Raw genomic sequence first — 21304 nt, forward strand, 5'->3', positions numbered from 1 at the left:
CGCAGAACTAACATAGGAAAAGGACGAAGCTCACAAATACTAAGAGATAACTACACTATCGCGAGGCTACATGTTGCTTGTGTGACTAACTATGAGGGGGAAATTTTAACCTTTATTATACTGACCGTACAAAACTCAAAACCGCAACAATATATATATATATATATATATATATATATATATATATATATATATATATATGTATATATATATATATATATATATATATATATATATATATATATATATATATATACAGTATATATATATATATATATATATATATATATATATATATATATATATACAGTATATATATATATATATATATATATATATATATATATATATATATATATATATATATATATATATATATATATATATATATATATATATATATAGTATATTTGTTTTATATGGTTTATAACAAACACACATACTTCTTTCACCAATAGATGCAAAAATCTAGTGCAATTATTCTTGTGGCCCTGGAACCAAACAAAAATATATGTATATATAAATTTATAATGGCCCTTACAGCCCACACAACTCCAACTCCCCTCTCCCAAAAACATGACTAATAGTGAATATCATCATTTTAAATTTACCCTGTCCATCGACTATCCCCAGATATGACCTTCCCTTCGGTGTTAAGAAAGACGAAGATTTGGTTAGAACGCTCCCATCAACGAACCTTCGGCCTTTCATGGACCCATACCGTCAAGAGTTTTTACAATATGGACTGCAATATATTAACTTTTTGGATGAGTTGATCAGGAATTTCTCTAACTGTTTTGTTGTGCAGAAGCACACCCATTTCTCACAAGTATGCTTCCAAATATTTTCGGCATATCATTCATGCTATAATCTTTTTTCAGTCGTTCATGCTATAATCCTTATCTGGCAAGCATGAAATACGTCTAGGGCCACCATGATCGATTTTGTTACAAGGGGTTTCTGCGCATCAGCACTGATCAATCTGGGGTGGATTACGTCATTTCAAAAGTGCTGTATTGTCTGCCAATATACAGTGTTAAAAAGCCAATCAACATGAGTTGCCTCAACCATATTTACTTTGACATTACCGTCAATGGACCAGAGAAAAACAATGATAAAGAGAGAGAAAAAATAATGCTGGTTGCATGTGGATATCAAAAATAATTAATAAATGTACATAATAAATATTTAATGGATGAATGCCTTACCAGCCAAAGCAGAAGATCGCGAGGTAGAACCCAAGGATGGTGGCCACAATGTGACGGATATTTGGGCTTGTGTGGCTTGGGTGGAGGTAGAGACGGAACCACGGACCGGCGCACAGGGCAACCCCCAAGCATACAACAAAGTTCACCTGATGGAAGATGACCCCAGGACATCAACAAGTGCACAAATGCAGCCCATCTCTTTAACAGCTGGGTTTCCCCCAAAGACATTTTAATAGGATGGCCGTCCCTGTTGACACAAATCAACCTGGCACCCTGTCCATGCCTTGCCCTCTGTTGCCAGTAAAGATTTCACCACATCTGAAATAGAACCTATTGGTTTTCATTCCACTATTTATAAAATTGAAATATGCACTGTCAAAAACATGAGATCATGTACATGCACAAAACAATAGCTCTTCTCTTTGTCTCTTCATAAAATCGTGGTGTGGAACTAAAATCAATGTCAAATACAGCGAAGTTGATAATGCGCCATCGCAAATCCCCACGCTTCCCACCAAAAGCAATGTTGAAAGATGGCAAAAAGCTCCACCAGGAATGACCCAAGGATCACATTTTGATTTTGTTTTTAAAAATGCAGTTTTGATGGATGTAACCCTAAGTCCCCACTCCATGGGACATGAACCTGTGGGTCAAATCCCGAAAAATCGTTACATATTTCATGCATCCCCCAATTGCATATGCACAAAGTTTAATTGAAAATGTTTTAAAATGTGTCTGTAATTGCATTTTTGGGGAATTGACCTTTTGACCCTGCTCCATGGGACAGAGCCAAAATGGTATTCAACTTGCACTTCTTACCATGTGGTGGTCATAACTTCCAGGTTTGGTGAAATTCTGCACAATCCTTTAGGAGGAGATAGCATGACGGACAGACAGAGACAGACGGAACTGATTACAATATTCCCCCATTTTCTTTTTTTTTCCAAAAAGAGTGGCCCGGGTAATGATGTCTCTTATCGGCTTTTCCAGTTTTTTTGTCTACCACCACCCCACAGGTGTATTCGCCAAATTAGGAGGACCAAGTAAGGTTCACATTAAGATGATTTAAAATGCACAACACCAGAAACGGTTATGCAAAGGCCTTTGCATCTGTAGCAAAAAATAAAACCTACTGTCTTAAGCGCACAACAAACAGTCACCCAAAATATCATTGCGGCAATGAGATTCAGCGTTTGCAAGTAAATAACAGTACATTGCAAAGGAGTACATTATTTAAACCTTTGATGGCTATAATCATTTGAAGGTCACGTGATAAGTCAAACTTGACATCTATCCACAGAATTCATCTTACTGTATCTGTAGAGCAAGGAAGGATAATAATAATAATAATAATACTGCATTTATTTTATATAGCGCTTTTCAGGGAGCCCAAAGACGCTTTGACAGAGTGCAAAACATAATGCAAAGCAAAACATAAAAACAATTGCAAAAAACAAGAATCAATAGGGAAATATTCAAAGCAAAAAGGAGGGAGAAGGAGAGGAGATAGTCAGGGGTTAAATGCTGTGGGTTAAAAGTTGAATGCAGTGTTGAACAGGTGGGTCTTGGGTGATGTTTTGAATGTGGTGAGTGAGGAGGAGTCTCTGATGACATCAATGTGTTCATCAAAAAGGCCTGAAGCTCTAAACAATACCTTGTACTGTCTGAAAAAGTACACCACAAAGTGACTCGTGCTACAATTTGTATGTCTACTCCGTAATTAAGTCATGAAACTCAGATAATAGTTTCAACACTTCCTCAAGTGCAAATAAGGGCAGCTAGAATGCCTCCACAATAGAAATATTGTGCTAGTTTTGTTCACTCAATATGTAGATCGTCAAAAAGGCATCAGATGCAACCACAAATACAACAACCCTCCATTTGTAGTTGGCTGGCAAAAGCAAGAAGGGAAAAAGAAGAAGAAAAGGGGGATTAAATGTGCCCACAGTAGGCCAATGTGGCCGCGGCATTGCCTAAAATAAATAAATAACCATGTTATCCAAGACACCTGGCTACATAATTTGAGTAGTGCGAAGGCTCAGATATTTACACATTTAACCATGGTAGACTTTGCACCCACAGGTACATGAAAAGCAAACAGCCAGCTTATATCAATGCTAAAAGGTGATGCTCTGCAATGCTGCACCCCCTCGCTCTGCCAAAAGCATTTTAAAACCAAGATTGTGATATTTGTGACAAGATTCCTTATGTAAATAAGTGTGCATCTAAGAATTCTGATACACAATCGTAGTCATCGTTTACGATTCAGGAGAGCAAGTTGAAAAGCAACATTCACGAAATGGACTTGCAATCAAAGTACGATGGAAAATTAACCACAATGCTTCACTCGCTCATTCTTAAAGCATACGATCGATCTCAACAAAACCAGCAATGATGAGTGGGAGGAAAAGAAAAGCCTTGGGCCGAAGAAACCAAGTGCCAGAGTTAAGAGCCTCCGGCCAGTGCCCAGTTTGGTAAACAAGAGCACTCTTATTCAGGAAATCACTGTATTCATCTCAAACTGCAATGGGCCTTCTACTAAAACTGGTCTGTGAGGAAAGATGCTTATTATGAAGGAGGTGGACAACAAGGTCTCTTAGAAATTGGCAAAACCGACTTTGCACCAATGTGGTGCAATATGCAAAGGTTAATGGAGATTTCCTTGAACTATGATGTCATAGCAAGTGGAAGCAAAGGTGTCTGGGCAAACCATATTGAAAGCAAGGCATATAATCTTACTATGGGTAATCCTAGGACCCCCTGGAGTAAAATAGGCTATATTGTTTTTCCAATTTTTCCAAGTTTTCCAATTTTCCAGTTTTTCCAAACACGATGGAATAATATTTACCGATATGAACAGTGAAGTGGCTTTTGTTGAAATTCTACGTACCAGGAGAGAGTACATCAACTCCTGATGAATTCTTCCTATATAAACGTGCGGCTCCGAAGTAACACAGCAGCGTGTGCAAAGCGACTGAGAAAGAGGTGTAGCGGCCGCTTCCGTGTTACAGATTCGGCGTGCACTCTTCACACATAAACGTGTGACTGAGAAAGACGTGTAGCGGCCACTTCCGTTTTGCAGAATTCAATCTTTGTTTCAAAATGGGCGCCATGTACTGTTTAGATTTTGATGACTTGCGCGTGATATGATTCAACGGATGTTTATATAAATCGTTTAAAATAAAAAAGCCTTCAATTTCTGATATTTTGCCTTTTCATTTGGGCTTCCCAATTGAAGCCCAGCCCGTAGGGCGGGTACCGTTGCTAGTAGTCTTAATATCAGTTTTAAGAGTTAACAAAGTGTGGAAAAGAAAGTTTGATTTAAAGCAAAGAGCAATGAATATGATAAAAGCTGGTCAGTTATTTCAACGAATACAACTTAATATATCTTATATACAGACTTGGCATTTAATATGGATTATTTTTTTTTCCATGACTTGGGTTTACTTTCTTAACTCAGTATATCAATCTGGTGAGTTTATTTTACACTTTGGTGATTTATTTGTTAAAAGAACCATGTCACTGATTGTCTGTCCCAGCAAGAAGTCATCAACAGGATTATATCACAGGTGGCGTGGCAAAATGTACGGACAGGTGCATTTGATGATTGGTTTCACAGTCGGGTATACAAGGGTTGTTGCGTTCTGTATTAGTGGAAAACAACTGCTGCACGTCTCCAAAAGTTATTGCCGCTTCCTCTGGAGATGGTCCGTCAACTCGACAATGCTGTTTGTCATGGAGTGGTGGCTTTACAAAATTACGGCATGAAACAGCGTGCTATTGCTCGGCAGTATGGCAACACTCAAGGTCAGGTGTCAAAGATCCCGAAACGAAATGCTCAGAGGGGTGTCCCTACTCCAATACCGAGGCCAGGACGTCCCCGCAGAACCACGAGGGATGATCGCCAGCTGCACTGGTTAGTCCGCAATGGCCGTACCAAGTCAGCTAATCGGCTTAGGGCTGAGTGGCAGCAACTGACAAATGTGCCTGTATCCAGAAGGCTAGTCAACCAACGACTGGTTCAAGCAGGCTATCGTGCCAGGCATCCCCTGCGAAAGCCACGCCTGACCAGACAACACCGCCAGCGCCGATTGCAGTGGGCCAGAGAGCACCATCAATGGCAGCCAGGACACTGGAATCACGTGACCTTCAGTGACGAGTCTAGATTTCTGGTCTATCGTCAAGATGGCCGTGTCCGAGTGCGCAGACAAGTGCATGAAGCCTACAACAAAGATTGTATAGTGCCAAGAGTCCAAGCTGGAGGTGGTGGGGTGACCGTTTGGGCTGCTTTTCATGCAGGGGGCAAAACTGACCTGGTTGTTCTGAATGGAAACCTGAACCAGTTCAAGTACAGGGCCATTCTGGAAGAAACCTTAATTCCATTTGCTCATGCAGCCTTTCGAGGAAACTTTGTCTTCCAAGATGACAATGCACGGCCTCATCGTGCTCGCATGATCCAACACTTTCTTGCTGACCGTGGTGTAGAGCATATGGAGTGGCCTGCCATGTCCCCGGATATGAATCCGATAGAGAACTTGTGGACAGAATTAACGCGTCAAATCGACCACTTGGACCAGCAGCCGACCTCTGTGCGTGAATTGCAGCAGGCTATTGTCACTGCATGGAAAGCAATTCCTGTCCAAACCTTGGCAAATCTCGTGAACAGCATGCCTCAACGTGTACGTGCTCTCCTGAATGCTCGTGGGGGTTACACGAAGTACTGAACTGTAATTTTACTGCCCGTAATCCCAGTCATAATTTAACTTTTGTTTTTGTTTAAAAAAAATTTGGCTAATGTGCAAAATAAAGAGATACTTCTGGAAAACGTACAGAAGTTTAACACAGTACTGTCCATGAATTGAGTTTGATATCAGTTCACATCACTTTCAAGGATCAATTTATTTTTTTCGAAATGTCAAATGTGGTTTTTGTTTCTTTTAAAGGTCACATTACCAAAATCTAGAATAATTTCAACATAATTCCAATGAACTTTTGGTTCTAAGACATTTTGAAAAGTAAGTTCACCCCCAGAAAGAAAATATTCCATATTAAATGTCTGTATATTGCGAACCGTGGTTGCCTGTCCATACGTTCATCTGTTTCCCATTTACGGTGGCCACTTCCCATGCTGAGTTTGAAAAGCTGCCAATTGGTTATTTTGCTTTTTGATTTCATTTTTCTTGATGCGACACAGTCAGCCACTTTATTGTCCCTTCCAGTAATCCTTAAACTCAACATCAACATCTGTACTGCAGTAGATTTAACACAGTCGTTTATGAAGTAACACAATTTAAAATAGATATATTTTGCCCTCTTTGCAGACAAATCCAACCTCCGCCACCCGATGTTGCACCACCATTTCACAGTGGGCAGTACAAGTAGCTTAGAGCTTCGTCTCTGAATGAAACAAAGATTGCAACACAATTAACCTTTTCAAAGTCCCTGAAATAATTTAAATTAATGGATCAACTTCAACTTTTCCAGTCACTGTAAACAGGTACTTTTGTTGGTACTGAAATAATTATGAAGGTACAAAAGAGCATGTCTGATTTTGTTTAATGTGCACTTTTTTATTACCTCCGCCCCCAAAGGTGGATGGAGGTTATGTTTTCACCCCTGTCTGTATGTTTGTTTGTTTGTCCGTTTGTCTGTGAACAAGATATCTCAAAAAGTTGTGGACGGATTCAGACGAAATTTGGCAGAGAGCTAGCGTATGTGACAAGGATGAAATGATTAGATTTTGGTGAAGATCCGGTTTCGGATCCGGCTACTAGAATTTTTAAGTGATTCTTCACCATTGGGAGATCGGGACAAAAACGATACATAGCAGGATATCTCAAAAAGTAATGGATGGATTTGGACGAAACTTGGTGAAGGGGTTGGGTGTGTGACAAGGACGAATCGATTCGATTTTGGTGAAGATCTGAATATGGATTCGGATACGAGAATTATTTAATTTTGAAGCGATTCTAATTACCATTGAGATCGGGCGAAAAGCGATATATAACATGATTTTCATAAAAGTTGTGGAAGAGTTATGACAACTTGGTGCATGAGTTGGTTAGGTGACAAGAATAAGATTAGATTTTGGTTCAGGTCCGAATCCACATCCGGCCTATCAGTGGGATACAAAACAAACTGTTCAGCCTGGCGGAGGTATGCGCTCTACCAATTGCCGCTCTCGTTGAGACTGCTATGAAAATGAATGAATGATCGTTTTAAGGCCATTTTTCCCGCTAGAGCGGGGGTTAGCCTTGCGGGCCCCATGACAATCATGGTTCCCTGTTTGAGGCAATGTTTTTATGGCCGGATGCCCTTCCTGACGCCATCTCGTTGAGACTGCTATGGTGGTTGTAAACCTAGATGGATACGATATTTGGCAAATTACTTGATCCTATACTTGACACAAATAAATAATCTGGCCAGAGTTTGAGCCATAATGTTGAGAAAGACATGGCAATATTTAATATCCAATGAGCTGGCCAGATATATTAGGAGTACTGTGTATATGTAATTATGTATCCACCTTTGAGCTGTCTAATCTGGGTTTGAATCTCAACCCCATTATAAAATGTCACCCTGGTGTTGTGCGTGCAGGACGATGCATCAATGTGTCCAGAGTCCATCAGAAACACATTAAGGCCGGAGAACTCAGATGCCAACACAGGTCATTGGTAGAATTTAACAAAGAGGAGTCGAGTTATCACCGGCACCATAAACAAGCTCCAAATTCCTGTCCCTTCAATCAAGTATCCTGTGACGCAGTGGCGACCTGTCCAGTTGTGTTTCTAGCCTTGAATCTTTCCATCCAATCTCTCCCGTTTCTCCTCTGGTCTTCCTGGCTCCTCTGATCATGCTCTGGCAAAGTTCACATATCTCTCTGGCCATTTCAAGGGAGCAACCAACTTTCTGGACCGGATCATATCAGCTCTGTGTCCTAAAAACATGTTCTGCTGCTCTTACACATCCTTTTCTGCTCTTTTCACCCTATGATTTGCACTAGATCATCTTCCATCTGCTTGGAACATCACCACATTACAGAAACACTGACCTATTCCCCATTGGGATTATTGACATCAAGTGCCAAAATGTTCAATTTTTTTCCATGGAGAGGTTTTGGAGAAGGTCTGAAGTTTTCCCTTTTTTCCAACATGGCTGCCATACCACATGGCCTATGACGTCATAGTTAACATTTTAAAAGTTTCCATGAATAGTTTCTCTATGTTGAAAATTGTGTCGATGAGACAAGCTGTTGCAGAGAAAATTAATTTCAAAGCAAATAAACGTCCATAATTCAGCGGAAGTACGGTATAGCATACAATAATATACTGTGACAACAATAATAATAACAGAAGAAAATCAATAGGGTACCAGCCTGTAAGGCTTGCCACCCTAATAACTTGGCCGAGTCTAAAGTTTCATGGGTTAAGCATGTGTGAAATTGTATAATTAAGGCAAAAAGCTATACGAGTACAAATGCAACTCAACTATGTAAATATGCACATGCACATGAGTAATCACATGATTCATCCCACCCTTCCCTTCACTTTCTACCCTCCACGCTCCCTTGTTTCTAGGGTTATAGTCATGATAAACAGGTCAAGTTGGAAACAAGAAAATAAGGCTTACATTTCATTGAAAAAAACAGGATACTGTATTATTGAGCTGCTGTGAAATGCTCCATAAATCATTTGAAGATTCAATACGCGACTTTTTGTGGTTCAAAAATTAAATAAAGTGCTGAAGGTATGTTTATGTCTGTGTATACCTCCTGTCACTCCGATGGAAAAGAACACTATGTCACCAGCCATAATTAACACTCGACTGAAGGCCAATGGAATGTCATGTCGACAAAACTAAGAGGCAACTCAACTGATGCTGATGCAGTTTTGGAAACCAAAAATGTTTGCATTATCCCACCCTAAATAAAGTAAAAATTAATACACCAACTAATTAATTAATCAGTGATATGAGTCAAACCATTGACAATGATAATTTGCAACGATGCAAATCATGCAGGGCATGCAGCATGGATCCAAGGAATGGTGCAGAGAAGTTGAATGAAGACAGCTGTTTAGATATGTCTGTGCTGAGTAACTACAGCACCTCAAACAATCTGGTTCATCTCAATCTATTGATTGGGCACTGATCATTGGCTGATCGATTGGAAGGTATTGCATCAATTTGGCTATCTGGTACCAACTGCTGTTCTGGTGTCTCAACCCAAAGGTACATACTAACAGGTGCTCTTGGTGTTGCTCAAACCATTCAAGGATAACTGGGGCAAAATCTTTCAAAGGTTTGCTCACAAGATATTTATAACATTATTCAGGATCAACCCGACTCCTCCAGCTGTCCCCTTAAATTATTGTGCTCGTGAATAATGATGTCATTAGTGGCAAAAAATATGTTTTTTCCCACAATGATCCCAGAATCATGGTGGAGTTAGTAGAGAAATTGTACGCAGGACAGACGTTTGAAAAACAGTGTATTTCCACATGGAAATTGGAAGGCAATGAACTAATTTAAACATCATACTGTACATGGGTTTTGAATTTGGGCACCAAGCATAAGTCAAGGACAGAATGAGGGCCACAAGTGCACAGTTACATTTGCATTGATTTTAAGGGGTAACAAATCTACTTTCTATAGTCGAAAACACTTTGAAATTTTATACAAAGATTACTTGCCCAACAGTCATTGAAATTTAGTAATACCTCCTCCTCCTCCTCCTCCTCCATCCCTCCCTCCAGAACACCATATCTTCCCTCCTCCCGACCACCGATGGTCCCTCCACCCCCATCTCCTCCTCCTCCACCCTCCCACATTTCTTCCTCCTCCAGACCCCCATCACTTTCCCTCTTTCTCCTCCTCTGGACCCCCATCTCTCCACCTCCCCTTTTCCTTCTCCAGCCACCCCCATCTCTTCTCCTCCCACTCCTCCTCCAGACCCCCATAATATCTCCTCCTCCCCCTCTTCCTCCTCCAGACTTCCATCTCAACCTCCTCCACACCTGATCTCTCCCCCTCTTTTTGCTCCTCCAGACCCCCATCTCTCCCCCACTCCAGACTCCCATTTGTCCCCCCTCTCCCTCCTACAGACAACCATCTCTCCCCTCTCCTTTTCCCCCTCTCCCAATCTCTCCTCCACCCCCTCTGCCTCCTCCAGACCACCATAATCTCTCCTCCTTCTCCTCCCCCTCTTCCTCCTCCACCTCCACCTCCACCTCCTCATCCAGACCCCATCTCTCCTTCTCTCAATATTCCTTCTCCAGACCCAACCCTCAAACCTCTCTACCTCCCACTTTTCCTCCTACTCTCGAGTTCAGTTTATTTCTACTCTTGAATCAAACAAGCAAAATATAAGAAACATACATCATATGAGAACAGTGGAGGAAGCTGAATAAAAGCATGGCCTGTAAAATTTCAGGTCCCAATGACAATGGATTGTGATTTTAAAAAATGAAGTCAGAAATAAAGAAATAGTGAAACAAGATACTATAATGAGAATAATGGGGTGGACAAATCAAAGCGAAACAGAAAGAAGCTAAAAAAAAGGAACACAAATGGGTTGTGGGGGTGTATGAGGAGGAATCAGCTGGTATGCAATACTTTTACATTAGCATCGCCATATCACTCATTACTCATTAATTACCAGTGATTACTACATCAATTTGTTATATACTTCTCTAACAATAAACTTTAGAGATTGTGTTTAAAATTATTAACACTAGCTTGCCTAAGACTCAGTTTAAACAAATGCCATGCAAAAGAACTTATTGTTTGTTGTAAATAGTACATACAAGTTTTTGGTTGAGTAATTATGAATAACTTCAATTTAACAAACAAAAATTGACTATTTTTGGGGCATCTCATTTCAATTCAGCCGAAACATTAGTAACCTTAAATGAAAAATAGGAGCAATACCTCTGTGTACTCACCTGGTAGAATAAGACAGTATATTACACCGACTAAAGGTATTTTAAACCAATTTCAATGGTTGCTATGATACAGCGCAGCATGTAGAATCATACTAATGCAATTGTAAGACTTTAAACAAATAAAAAAATACCTATTTGGGAGTGGGGGTAAAGTCCACTCTCCCCCAGTAGACCGCATTAGACCCCGTTTTTTCCGATGCTGTGAACAAACTTTGGTACATACATGATCAACTTTCAACAAACATGTGTGTGTAGTTTCTGAGAAGAGAGTAAATACCTATTTTTGGGGTCAAACCTCCCACCTAACCCCGCCCTCCCCCACCCCTCTCCCCAACACACTCCCTTAAAAAAAAATTTTTTTTTTAAATGCAGTGAACCACTTTGATGCATCACAGGTGATGAAGGTTGTGGTCAAGTTGCATTGAAATTGTGTGTGCAGTTTCGCAGAAGAGAGCAAATAGCTAAAAAAAAAATTCAGAAACAAGACCACCTTCGACATCAACTTTATTATTTTTATTTTTTTAAATGCCGCGAACAAACGTTAGTGCATCACGGGTGATGTCCGGAACGTTGTGGTCAGGTTTCATCAGCATTGTATGTGGTTTCTGAGAAGAAAGCAAATAGCTATTTTGGGGGCAACCACCCGTAGATGTCCTTAGGGCCCGATTTTTTTTAATGCCGTGAACAAACTTTGGTACATCAGGGGTGATGAAGGTCGTGGTCAGGTTTCATCTGTATGGTATGTGTAGTTTCAGAGAAGAAAGAAAATACCTATTTTGAGGTGTCAAACCTGGATCCACTTTGATCCCTGATAGACCCCTTACACCCTGATTTTTCTAATGCCATGAACATACTTGTGTTGCAACATACAAAACATTTTTGAAAAGATCATCAATAATGAAATTGAACGATAATCACTGTCTTGTGGGTCACCATTCCTGAAGATTGTATTAGCTATAGTCATTTTTATTTTCTCGGGTAATACACCATTACATATAGGGACAAGTTTAATAGTCCACGACCCAAAGGGGACTATAGGTTTGCTCTCCGTCTATCTGTCCGTCCAACCTGTGGTTTTCTGCGCTTTTTTCCCATACACTTTGACATATTCAACTGAAACTTGGTGCATAGCTTTATTATGATTAGTTACAGAAAAAGAGAGTTTGAGGGGTTTTTATTTAACTTTCCACAAGTTTTTTTTTTTAATCGCAATTTCATGAGTAGGAGTAAAAAAAAAAAAATCAAATTAGGGTACCCCAAAAGTTGGCAAATGAAATATTAATACTGGGAATAATTTTTGCAACGTTTTGCCCAATATTTATAAAGTACAGTATTTATAAGAACCAGGGTCCCAAACACCACTCCTGACTACAAGTGTTACAAGTGGTGACGTTAACGACCCTCCGTCCTATTCCTTGCCTGCTGGGCAAAGGCCCACAAGCTAGCCAAGCGGTTTTTGGAAGCTTGCACAATTTTGCAAGGGAAGATGGAGGGCAGAGATGTCCTTTGGTAGCTGGCGACGTAACCCTGTTATACTATTGGGCCAGTTTACTACATGCAGGAGGTTGATTCCGTCGTATGAAGTCAGGAGCAACAACGACTTCCTTACAGAAGTTTTTATAAAATAATCATTCACAATCAGCATAGACAAAATAAATACACACAACATTACTGCAAGGCGGACTTCCTCTCTCGTCATAGTCAACGTGTGGCCCTGAATGGGTTTCTCTCATCTCCTCTTCCTGTTCAGGCTGGAGTTCCCCAAGGCAGTGTTCTAGGCCCTGTGCTTTTTCTGGTCTTCATCAATGATCTCTCTGACTCTCTTGAAAATCCTCTCTATCTCTTTGCTGATGACTCCACTCTCTGCCGCTCCATTCCTCATCCCTCAGATCGGCAGTCTGCAGCCTCCTCACTCTCTGCAGACCTGGAAAAAATCACAGACTGGGCAAACAAGTGGAACATGTCTTTCAATCCTGACAAATCTCACACTCTCACAATGTCTCTCCGAAAAGACCGACTGGACAACCCTCCCATCTACTTTCTGAATAATCCTCTCAAAGAAGTTCTGTCACTCAAGCTTTTGGGTCTCACTATCTGCCATGATGTTTCCTGGGAAAACCACATTTCCAAGCTGGCCTCCAAAGCTAGTCGCCGACTGGGCATCCTCCGTCGTGCGAAGTCCTTCCTTGGCACACCTGAGCTCCTCACCACATACAAGGCTTTCATCCGCAGCTCAATGGAGTACTGCTCTCCACTCTGGGCTGGTGCTCCTGCCTCACACCTAGCTCGTCTTCACGCTGTTGAAACCAAAGCGTTCAGAATCATTGGAATCTCCCGCGATGACGCTATCTCCGAGGGCCTTTCACTTAATCACTGCAGGCAGGTTGGTGGTCTTTCCGTCTTCTACCGACTCCTCTCTGGCCTTGCTCCCCCAGCTCTCTCTGGGCTCTGTCCCCCAAATATTCCTACAGGTCACACAAGATCTGCCTGCAACCCTCTTATGGTTAAACTGCCAAAATCAAGACTCTCTGCTCACCTTCACTCCTTCATTCCTCTTTTCTCCCGCCTCTGGAACAAACTCCCTCACTCTCTTCAATCCCACTCCTCCCTCCAGGTCTTTAAAACGGCTGTTCACCACCATTACTTATCTTCCCCAATCCAAAACCTTGATCTTTTCTACCCCCGCTAATTTCACCCCAAATCCACTTTTTTGAGGTGACTTTTGACTTCTTTCCTGGAAGTCCTTGGTGTCCTTGCGTTTTATACCTATCCTGCCTCCCCCCAGGCCCTCTCCCTCCAAAAACATCTCCCGATGTCCCTGCTCTCAAATGTTGTGTTTGTGTGGTTCCTCCCCTTCTCTCCCCATCTTGTCGACCGCTCCCCTTTTTATATACTTTGTTTGCTTGTTTGTTTGATTTGTTTGCTTGATAAATGTTAGCTCTTTCACGAGCCTCGACTCTGTATACAAAAAGGACCCTATCCCCCTAACACACACATTGGCCACAGAGCTATCCGATGCAGGCCGACATGTTGCCACATTTAGACATCGAACCAAGGGGGTTGGGGGTGGGGGGGAAGGAGAGCATTTAAAATAACCAATTAAAAAGCAGCAAATAATGATAAATGTAAAAGAGAATTTAAAGATTCTGGTTCAGGTCTGCTTTAGTTGCAGTTTCATAGTCTCCTCCTGACTGGAAGGCAGCGGGTTGACGATTCCAACCGTCAGTGCTCCCCCAGCCCAAGGCATCCCTGGAAGAATCACCAACACCTGTCTGAGCTCTCAATTACCTGGTTCCTTCTTGGGAGAGATAGGAAAAATGGAGGCACATTAGCTCTCTGATCCAAACCCTCTCTCGACTCCTCCCATTTTTTTGTCAATTCCATTGCAGCCAGCAAGAAATGCAGGATGCCCAATATGGTTCATAATAATAACAAGAAAGAGGAATCGGAGATTGCAGACTCTTGCCAGGATGTGTTTTAAGTGGTTTTTAATGCTTTTGTAGTAAAACAAATATGGCGGCCGAACCACGTGATCGATGACGTCATCTATTTTTTTTTCCACCAATTTATCCCTTGATGATGCTCAAGAAATTTCATCTTGATCAGATGGTTTTTTTTTTACTTGTCGAATTATGACATCATAATAGAGGCACCTATGACATCATTCACATGTGTTATTCCACATGGAGAGATCTTTACAATGAGCTATGTCTCAATTTTTTCTATGCAGCGCTTTCGGAGATATAGAGGTGCAATTTTTTTCGGTTCTTTCCAAGATGGCGGCTGAACCACGTGACTGATGACGTCATTATTTTTTCTGCACCAATTTATGCCTAAATGACGCTCAAGAAATTTCATCTTGATCGGATGAAGTTTTGTACTTGTCGAATTATGACGTCATAATTGAGGCACCTATGATATCATCATTAACATCTTTTATTCCCCATGGAGAGATCTTTACAATGAGCCATGTCTCGATTATTTATACTAGCGTGACTCGGCGCGCTCCGCGAGCCTCACACACGTCGTTTCAGAGGGGTAGGCATCTTTGACCATTTCGGTGTCTTTTGGGTTTCATGGTGTTTTGGGTCTTCAGGGGCATTTGGGTCTTCAGAGTCTTTTGGATCCTCTGGGCCTTTAAGGGTATTTTGGGTCTTTGAGGTGTTTTGGGTCTTTGAGGTGTTTTGGGTCTTCAGGGTATTTTGTGTCTTCAGAGGCTTTTGGGTCTTAAGGGTCTTAAGGGTGTTTTCGGTCTTCGGTGTGTTTTGGGTCTTCGGGGAATTAAAGTGTCATCAAAGGTCTGAGGGGTCTCAGCAGTCTTAACGCAATCAAGAGGGTTAATTAAGAGGGTGGTAATTTTATTTGAAGAAGACGTTTTCGTCGCATATAAACATACATAGCGACATACATAACCATATACGTTTGCTCTATTATAATAACAAGATACAGCGCTTTTGGAGATAGAGGTGCAAAAGATTTCGGTTTTTTCAAGATGGCGCCCGTACCACGTGACCTATGACATCATAATTATCATTAAAAATTATACAGGTGGAGTTGCACCTGGGGTGAAAATTTCCTGTCAATCAGACAAACGGTTGCAGAGAAAATCATATTTATCTTTGATTTTCCGATATGTAAATCCTATTCAAATTTCAAGTCAATCGGATGAAAATTGAAGATTTTAGAAATTCGAAAAAAAAGTGGTTGACCTTTGGCCTATGCTGATCTCAAAAATAGTTGGTGATTGAATTCAGGTCGCCGATATGAAAATATCGTTTAAATTTCAAGTGAATCAGATGAAAATTGAGGATTTTAGTAATTAGAAAAAAGTGGTTGACCTTTGGCCTATGTTGACCTTTTGACCTCAAAAATATATGATTTTGTCGGACCACAAACTCTACCATTTGGTGAAGTTTCGTGAAGATCGGTTAAAAACTGTGACCTGTAGGCAAGTATAAGTGAGCGGACAGACAAACACACAAACCGGAGTGATCAACATACTTGCAAAAAAGTTTTTTGTTTTTTTTTGCCAAGTAGCAAACGGACTCAAATGCAATACCCTCCTCTGGTGAGGGTAATAATGTAGTTTTCATCAGGAGTTCACCAAAGCAACCGTTTACATTGCAAAACAGTCAATTTAATGAGTGGGGGTGAAAAAAAAAGAAGAATTCAAATCAGGGTCCTCTTTGCTAAAAGGCACATCACCTTCCGTCCTTAGCCATAAAGGTAGAGCCTCCAATATCGGGAACATCCGGCCCATTTGAACTTCGAATCAAGCAGCTTTAGGTCAGGGTGTGTAAAGATGGTTGTGTTTCCTGTTTGGAATGATTTTCAATTTTGTTTAACTGCCAGGCAGGCAAACGTTATAAAACAGTATCTCTCGTCCTCTCAGCACATGTGCGATCGGGACAAATTCATAGTGGGGTGCCCGGACACTCAGTCATTTGAAATTGATGCAAACGTTTCGTTTTCAGTACCAATTTGAAGGTAGAACAAAAGCCTGTAGAACAATTTTGGTCCGAGTGTCAAGAACTCATAATTTTTTTGTTTGTTTGTTTTTTCACCTTTTTCCAAAATGGCAACCATCGAAAATCGTGAATTACAAATTTTATTTGAAAAAGCTCATAATTCTCACACAATTGCTGTGTAATATAACTTGTATTGATATCTCAAGCTAATACTGTGTGAGGAATTAACTGGAGTCAAAATATTGATGTTTTGAATATTCTGGTATGCCAAAAATCAAAGATGGCTGCCAATTTCGGGCTTTTTTCGCATTATGCCTCATAACTTCTGTCCTATTGAACCTCGAATGGTGATTTTGGTGTCTAAACCCAGGTTTTCATGTACGAGTTATTGAATAAAAATAAAATAAACATGAATGGAGCATATCTTATATGATATTTCACACCAATGAGACAATAAATACAAAAAGTAATAACGCAAATCGGGTATTTTTTTCATTTCTTTCCTGTTGAACTTTTTCCAGTTTTTTATTATACTAGGGCATTGCCCGTACTATATCTATATCTAAAATTATATCCCCCCCCCCCCCTCTATTTACATGAAATGGTTTGGTCCAAAGCGAACGGCTTGCGAGTACGGTGACAATCCCCCCCCTCTATTTACATGCAATGGTTTGGTCCAAAGCGAACGGCTTGCGAGTACGGTGACAATCCCCCCCCTCTATTTACATGAAATGGTTTGGTCCAAAGCGAACGGCTTCCGGAGTTTGGTAAAGAAATCGCCATCGCGTGCACAAACGCGCAGGAAAGCGAATGAATCGCAAATTCGTTTTTATTAGTTTTAAAACATAGTTTAACGCCAACATAGTTTGCAAACGTGAAATAAATGAATACGCTCTCAAATGTGCCATCCGAGGCAGAGTGTGTCCGCCACGTTCGGCACACGCGATAGTTCGCTGCTCTCTGATTGGTTGAATCGTTTTTTGGACATAGCTCGGTAAGTAATTGTCCGATTAATATGAAACCTTGAAAAGGCACATCCTCGGGTCCCCAGCAATATACCTGGCAAGTTAAAAGTATATCGGACCCGTGGTTGTCGAGAAACAGCGGTCACAGACAAACGTACAGACGTACAAACGTACAGAGATTACTGGAATTATAGATAGATTAGGGCCGTGTCAACGAGCTGGGGATGGTCTGTCTTTTAATAATAATAATAATAATTCATTTATTTTGTATAGCGCTTTTCATGAAGCCCAAAGGCGCTTTGACAGTGCAAAACATAATGCATAACAAAACATGAAAACAACAAGTGCAAAAAGACAAGAATCAATAGGGAAATATTTAAAGCAAAAGGAGGGAGAAGGAGAAGTGATAGTCAGGGGTTAAATGCTGTGGGTTGAATGTTGAATGCAGTGCTGAACAGGTGGGTCTTTAGTGATGTTTTGAATGTGGTGAGTGAGGAGGAGTCTCTGATGGTGTGAGGTAGTGAGTTCCAGAGGGTGGGAGCAGCGATGGAGAAGGCCCTGTCCCCCCAGGATCTGAATTTGGTCCGGATGGGGGGGGTCAGGAGGTTGGTACCAGCAGAGCGGAGGTTGCGGGTGGGAGTGTGTCTGGAGAGGAGGTCCCTTGATTTGCAAAAATCAAACCGAAGAAAACCCTTCGTTATGTTGGTCACTTTCTCTTTCCAGCTTTCAGATATCATGGATGGCTGAGAAGCTGAAATGGGAGTTTTCAGTGCAGTGCAGATAAATTTAAGAATAACCTCTCTGTCCCTTCATGAACCCAACATCATGAACCCAACATTTTTATGCATCAAGACAGCAGTTATTAGGTTTACTCTCCATGAAATGGAAAGTAAACCTATTATTACTGCTGGAGTTTTTCTTCTTATTCTTCCACCCTATTTTGCACCTCTGAAAACTTTAAAATTAAGTTTCTCAGCAACCACTGGTCGGATTGACAGGAAATTTTCATCAAATGATCAGCTAGGCACGTAGAATTTTTTTAATGCTAATTATGACGTCAGCTCCCCTTATACTCCCCCCCCCACAAAGCCCTCGCCCTCTCTCAGATCTCTCGATGTCTCCATGTCTCTCGGTCCCTGCTCTCAAATGTTGTGTTTGTGTCCTTCCCCCTCTCTCCCCATCTTGTCTACCGCTCCCTATGTTATATGTTTTATGTGTCGGTTTGTCTTTCTGTGTGATTAATGTTCGCTCTCTCACGAGCCTCGATCTTGTATACAAAAAAAAAAAAAAAAAAAAAAAAAAAAAATAGGTCACGTGGTATGGCCGCCATATTGTAAAACGCCTTCATCTTTGCCCCCTCTATATCTCTGAAACGGCTCAATGGAAAAATTTGACGAATGGCTCATTCTAAAGAACTCTGCAATGGGAACAAAAAACATGTTTATTTAGTATATTAAAAATGCTAACGTTAAGAGGTTAGAATTAGTCAAACACATCTTTGCTCCCACAAAAATGATATTTTCTTTTCCCAGAACCTTTGTTAAAAAAGAAACTCAAAGTGCAAAAATTTTCGAAGTTATACGTCACATGGTTCGGCCGACATATTGTTTTTCATGAAAAACACGAAAACCCCTTTTTCTCCGCAACGGCTGAACAGATCGAGGCCAAACTTTGCAGCACAATCGCATACCCATGACGAACAAAAAAGTCAGTGAGCATGAAGTCATGCATCACATGGTTTCAGAGTTATGATGTTTTTAAGCATAAACCTTTGAAACCTAGATCCTCCCTCATTTTTGATCCAATTGAGGGGAAACTTCACAGATGTGTTCAGCATATCAGTCTACGATAATATCCTTTTGGAATTTGCAGGTAGGTCACGTGGTTTGGCAGATATCGTTAATTAAACGAAAATATTAAAAACATTTCTATCTCTTGAACCGCATGATTGATCGACGTGAAACTTCATACTGTAGTAGAAGTCATGAATAGTAACAAGTGTGCAAAATTTCAAGATGATTGGATGTACGGTCTGGAAGCTAGAAGTTATTGCGTGAAGAAGAAGTCTTCGAGTGTGGGGAATTAATTATTTATCACATGTACAGACACGAAGGCATCGTTTGACACGATTTCACAGGGTAATTTGAACCTCAAATAAAATTCTAATTCCAGATTTGTCAATGGCTGAGGTATATTAACAAACAAATAAAACAGATTTGGCCAAATTCCGAGTTTTTTTTAAAAGATCGCATATTCACACAGAGTTGTGAGAGGCTGAAGAAGAAAAAACCTCGCATGGGCTTCTCAGACCAAATAAATAATTCTGGCTCTGCGATTTTCAGGTTTATTTTCTTTTAAAAATCGCTTTCTCTGCAGTCTTTGCACGGATTGACATGAAATTTTCACCATAGGTGCGCCTGGGCATGAAGTCTTTTGAGGATAATTATGACATCACAGGTCACGCGTCTTGTAAGGTACGGCCGCCGTCTTGGGAAAACCGAAAAATTTTACATTTCTATATCTCCAAAAGCACTGAGTAGCAAAGACAGAGACATCTCATTGTAAAGAACTATGCATGGAGAATAAGCCTTGTGAACTATGATGTCATATGTGCCTCCATTATGACATCATAATTCGACAAGTACAAAACTTCATCCGATCAGGATGAAATTTTTTGAGCATCATCTCGTGATAAATTGATGTTGAAAAAATAATAACAATGTGAAAGTGGGGTTGTTGTAAAGTGTGGGGATGTGTGTGCACGTACGTGTGTGTGCGTGCGTGTGTGTGTGTGTGTGTGTGTGTGTGTGTGTGTGTGTGTGTGTGTGTGTGTGTGTGTGTGTGTGTGTGTGTGTGTATGGGGATGTGGCCGTGTGTGGGTGTGTGTGTGAGGGTGCGGGGGTGTGGGGTGTGTGTGTGTGTGTGTATCAGGGTTGTATCGAAGGGGGGTTGTATCAAAGCATGTCCAATGCAAGTGGAGTTGTATGAAAGCGGGAAGGCGGAGTAAACCGGTCATCACTGCCAGCAGTTATAAAGTGGCAGTTCTTGTTTAATATTGTTTTTTCTTTCTGTCTTTCCAGGTCGTTTCTGAGATGGCTGGGACAAGCAGATGGCAGTTTTGCATTCTGTGCCAAAAACAAACTGAGGAAGGGCTGGTTTGTTCTCTTGCGAATCCAGTCACCAGTCATAGAGAGGGAGCCTACACAGAAATCACCAGCCTTGTAAGTCAGTTCAGAGCAATTGGTGCTGCTCCCCACCCAGACGTAAAACTTCCAGATGAAGAATCCATGCAGAAGAATCATGCATCCTGGCACAAATCATGTCGTCAGCTTTACAGGGCATCAGCACTTGACCATGCAAAAAAACGTCGCTATGAAGGATTGCCTCCTGCAAGAAAAAGATCCCAGCGGACAAGTGCAGCTGTTAATCGTAATATGTGTCTCTGTGGTGACGAAACAAATGCAGCAGACCATTCTTTCCAGAAGCTTAAACTCACCAAACAGATACATGACAAGGCAGTCGCACTGGGGGAAGGGCGTATCGTGTCACTCCTTGCAGAAGGTGATCTGGTCGCCATTGAAGCCAAGTATCATCAGAATTGTTACACAGGGTTCACCCACCATTACGATGTGACTTGTAAACAAGACACAGCTAGCGAAAACCTTGAGGCCACAACAGAAAATGAATTGCTCCAATTCATAAAGGAAGAAGTCGCTGGAGGT

The 21304-nt window shown here is 41.0% G+C and overlaps 1 protein-coding gene across 1 annotated transcript in view; it reads right to left on the reverse strand.

Moving 5' to 3' along the window:
• The window catches only part of LOC137421788 (membrane-bound glycerophospholipid O-acyltransferase 2), a 174192-nt gene that overhangs the window by 77551 nt on the left and 75337 nt on the right, over window positions 1-21304 (reverse strand). Inside the window, exon 2 of the mRNA XM_068108187.2 lies at window positions 1209-1354. Within this exon, the coding sequence (XP_067964288.1) occupies window positions 1209-1354 (146 nt within the window). The remainder of the gene's footprint in view (window positions 1-1208; window positions 1355-21304) is intronic.

This window comes from Myxine glutinosa, chromosome 2 (assembly GCF_964187855.1).
Source record: "Myxine glutinosa chromosome 2, kmMyxGlut1.1, whole genome shotgun sequence".
Lineage (NCBI taxonomy): Eukaryota > Metazoa > Chordata > Myxini > Myxiniformes > Myxinidae > Myxine > Myxine glutinosa.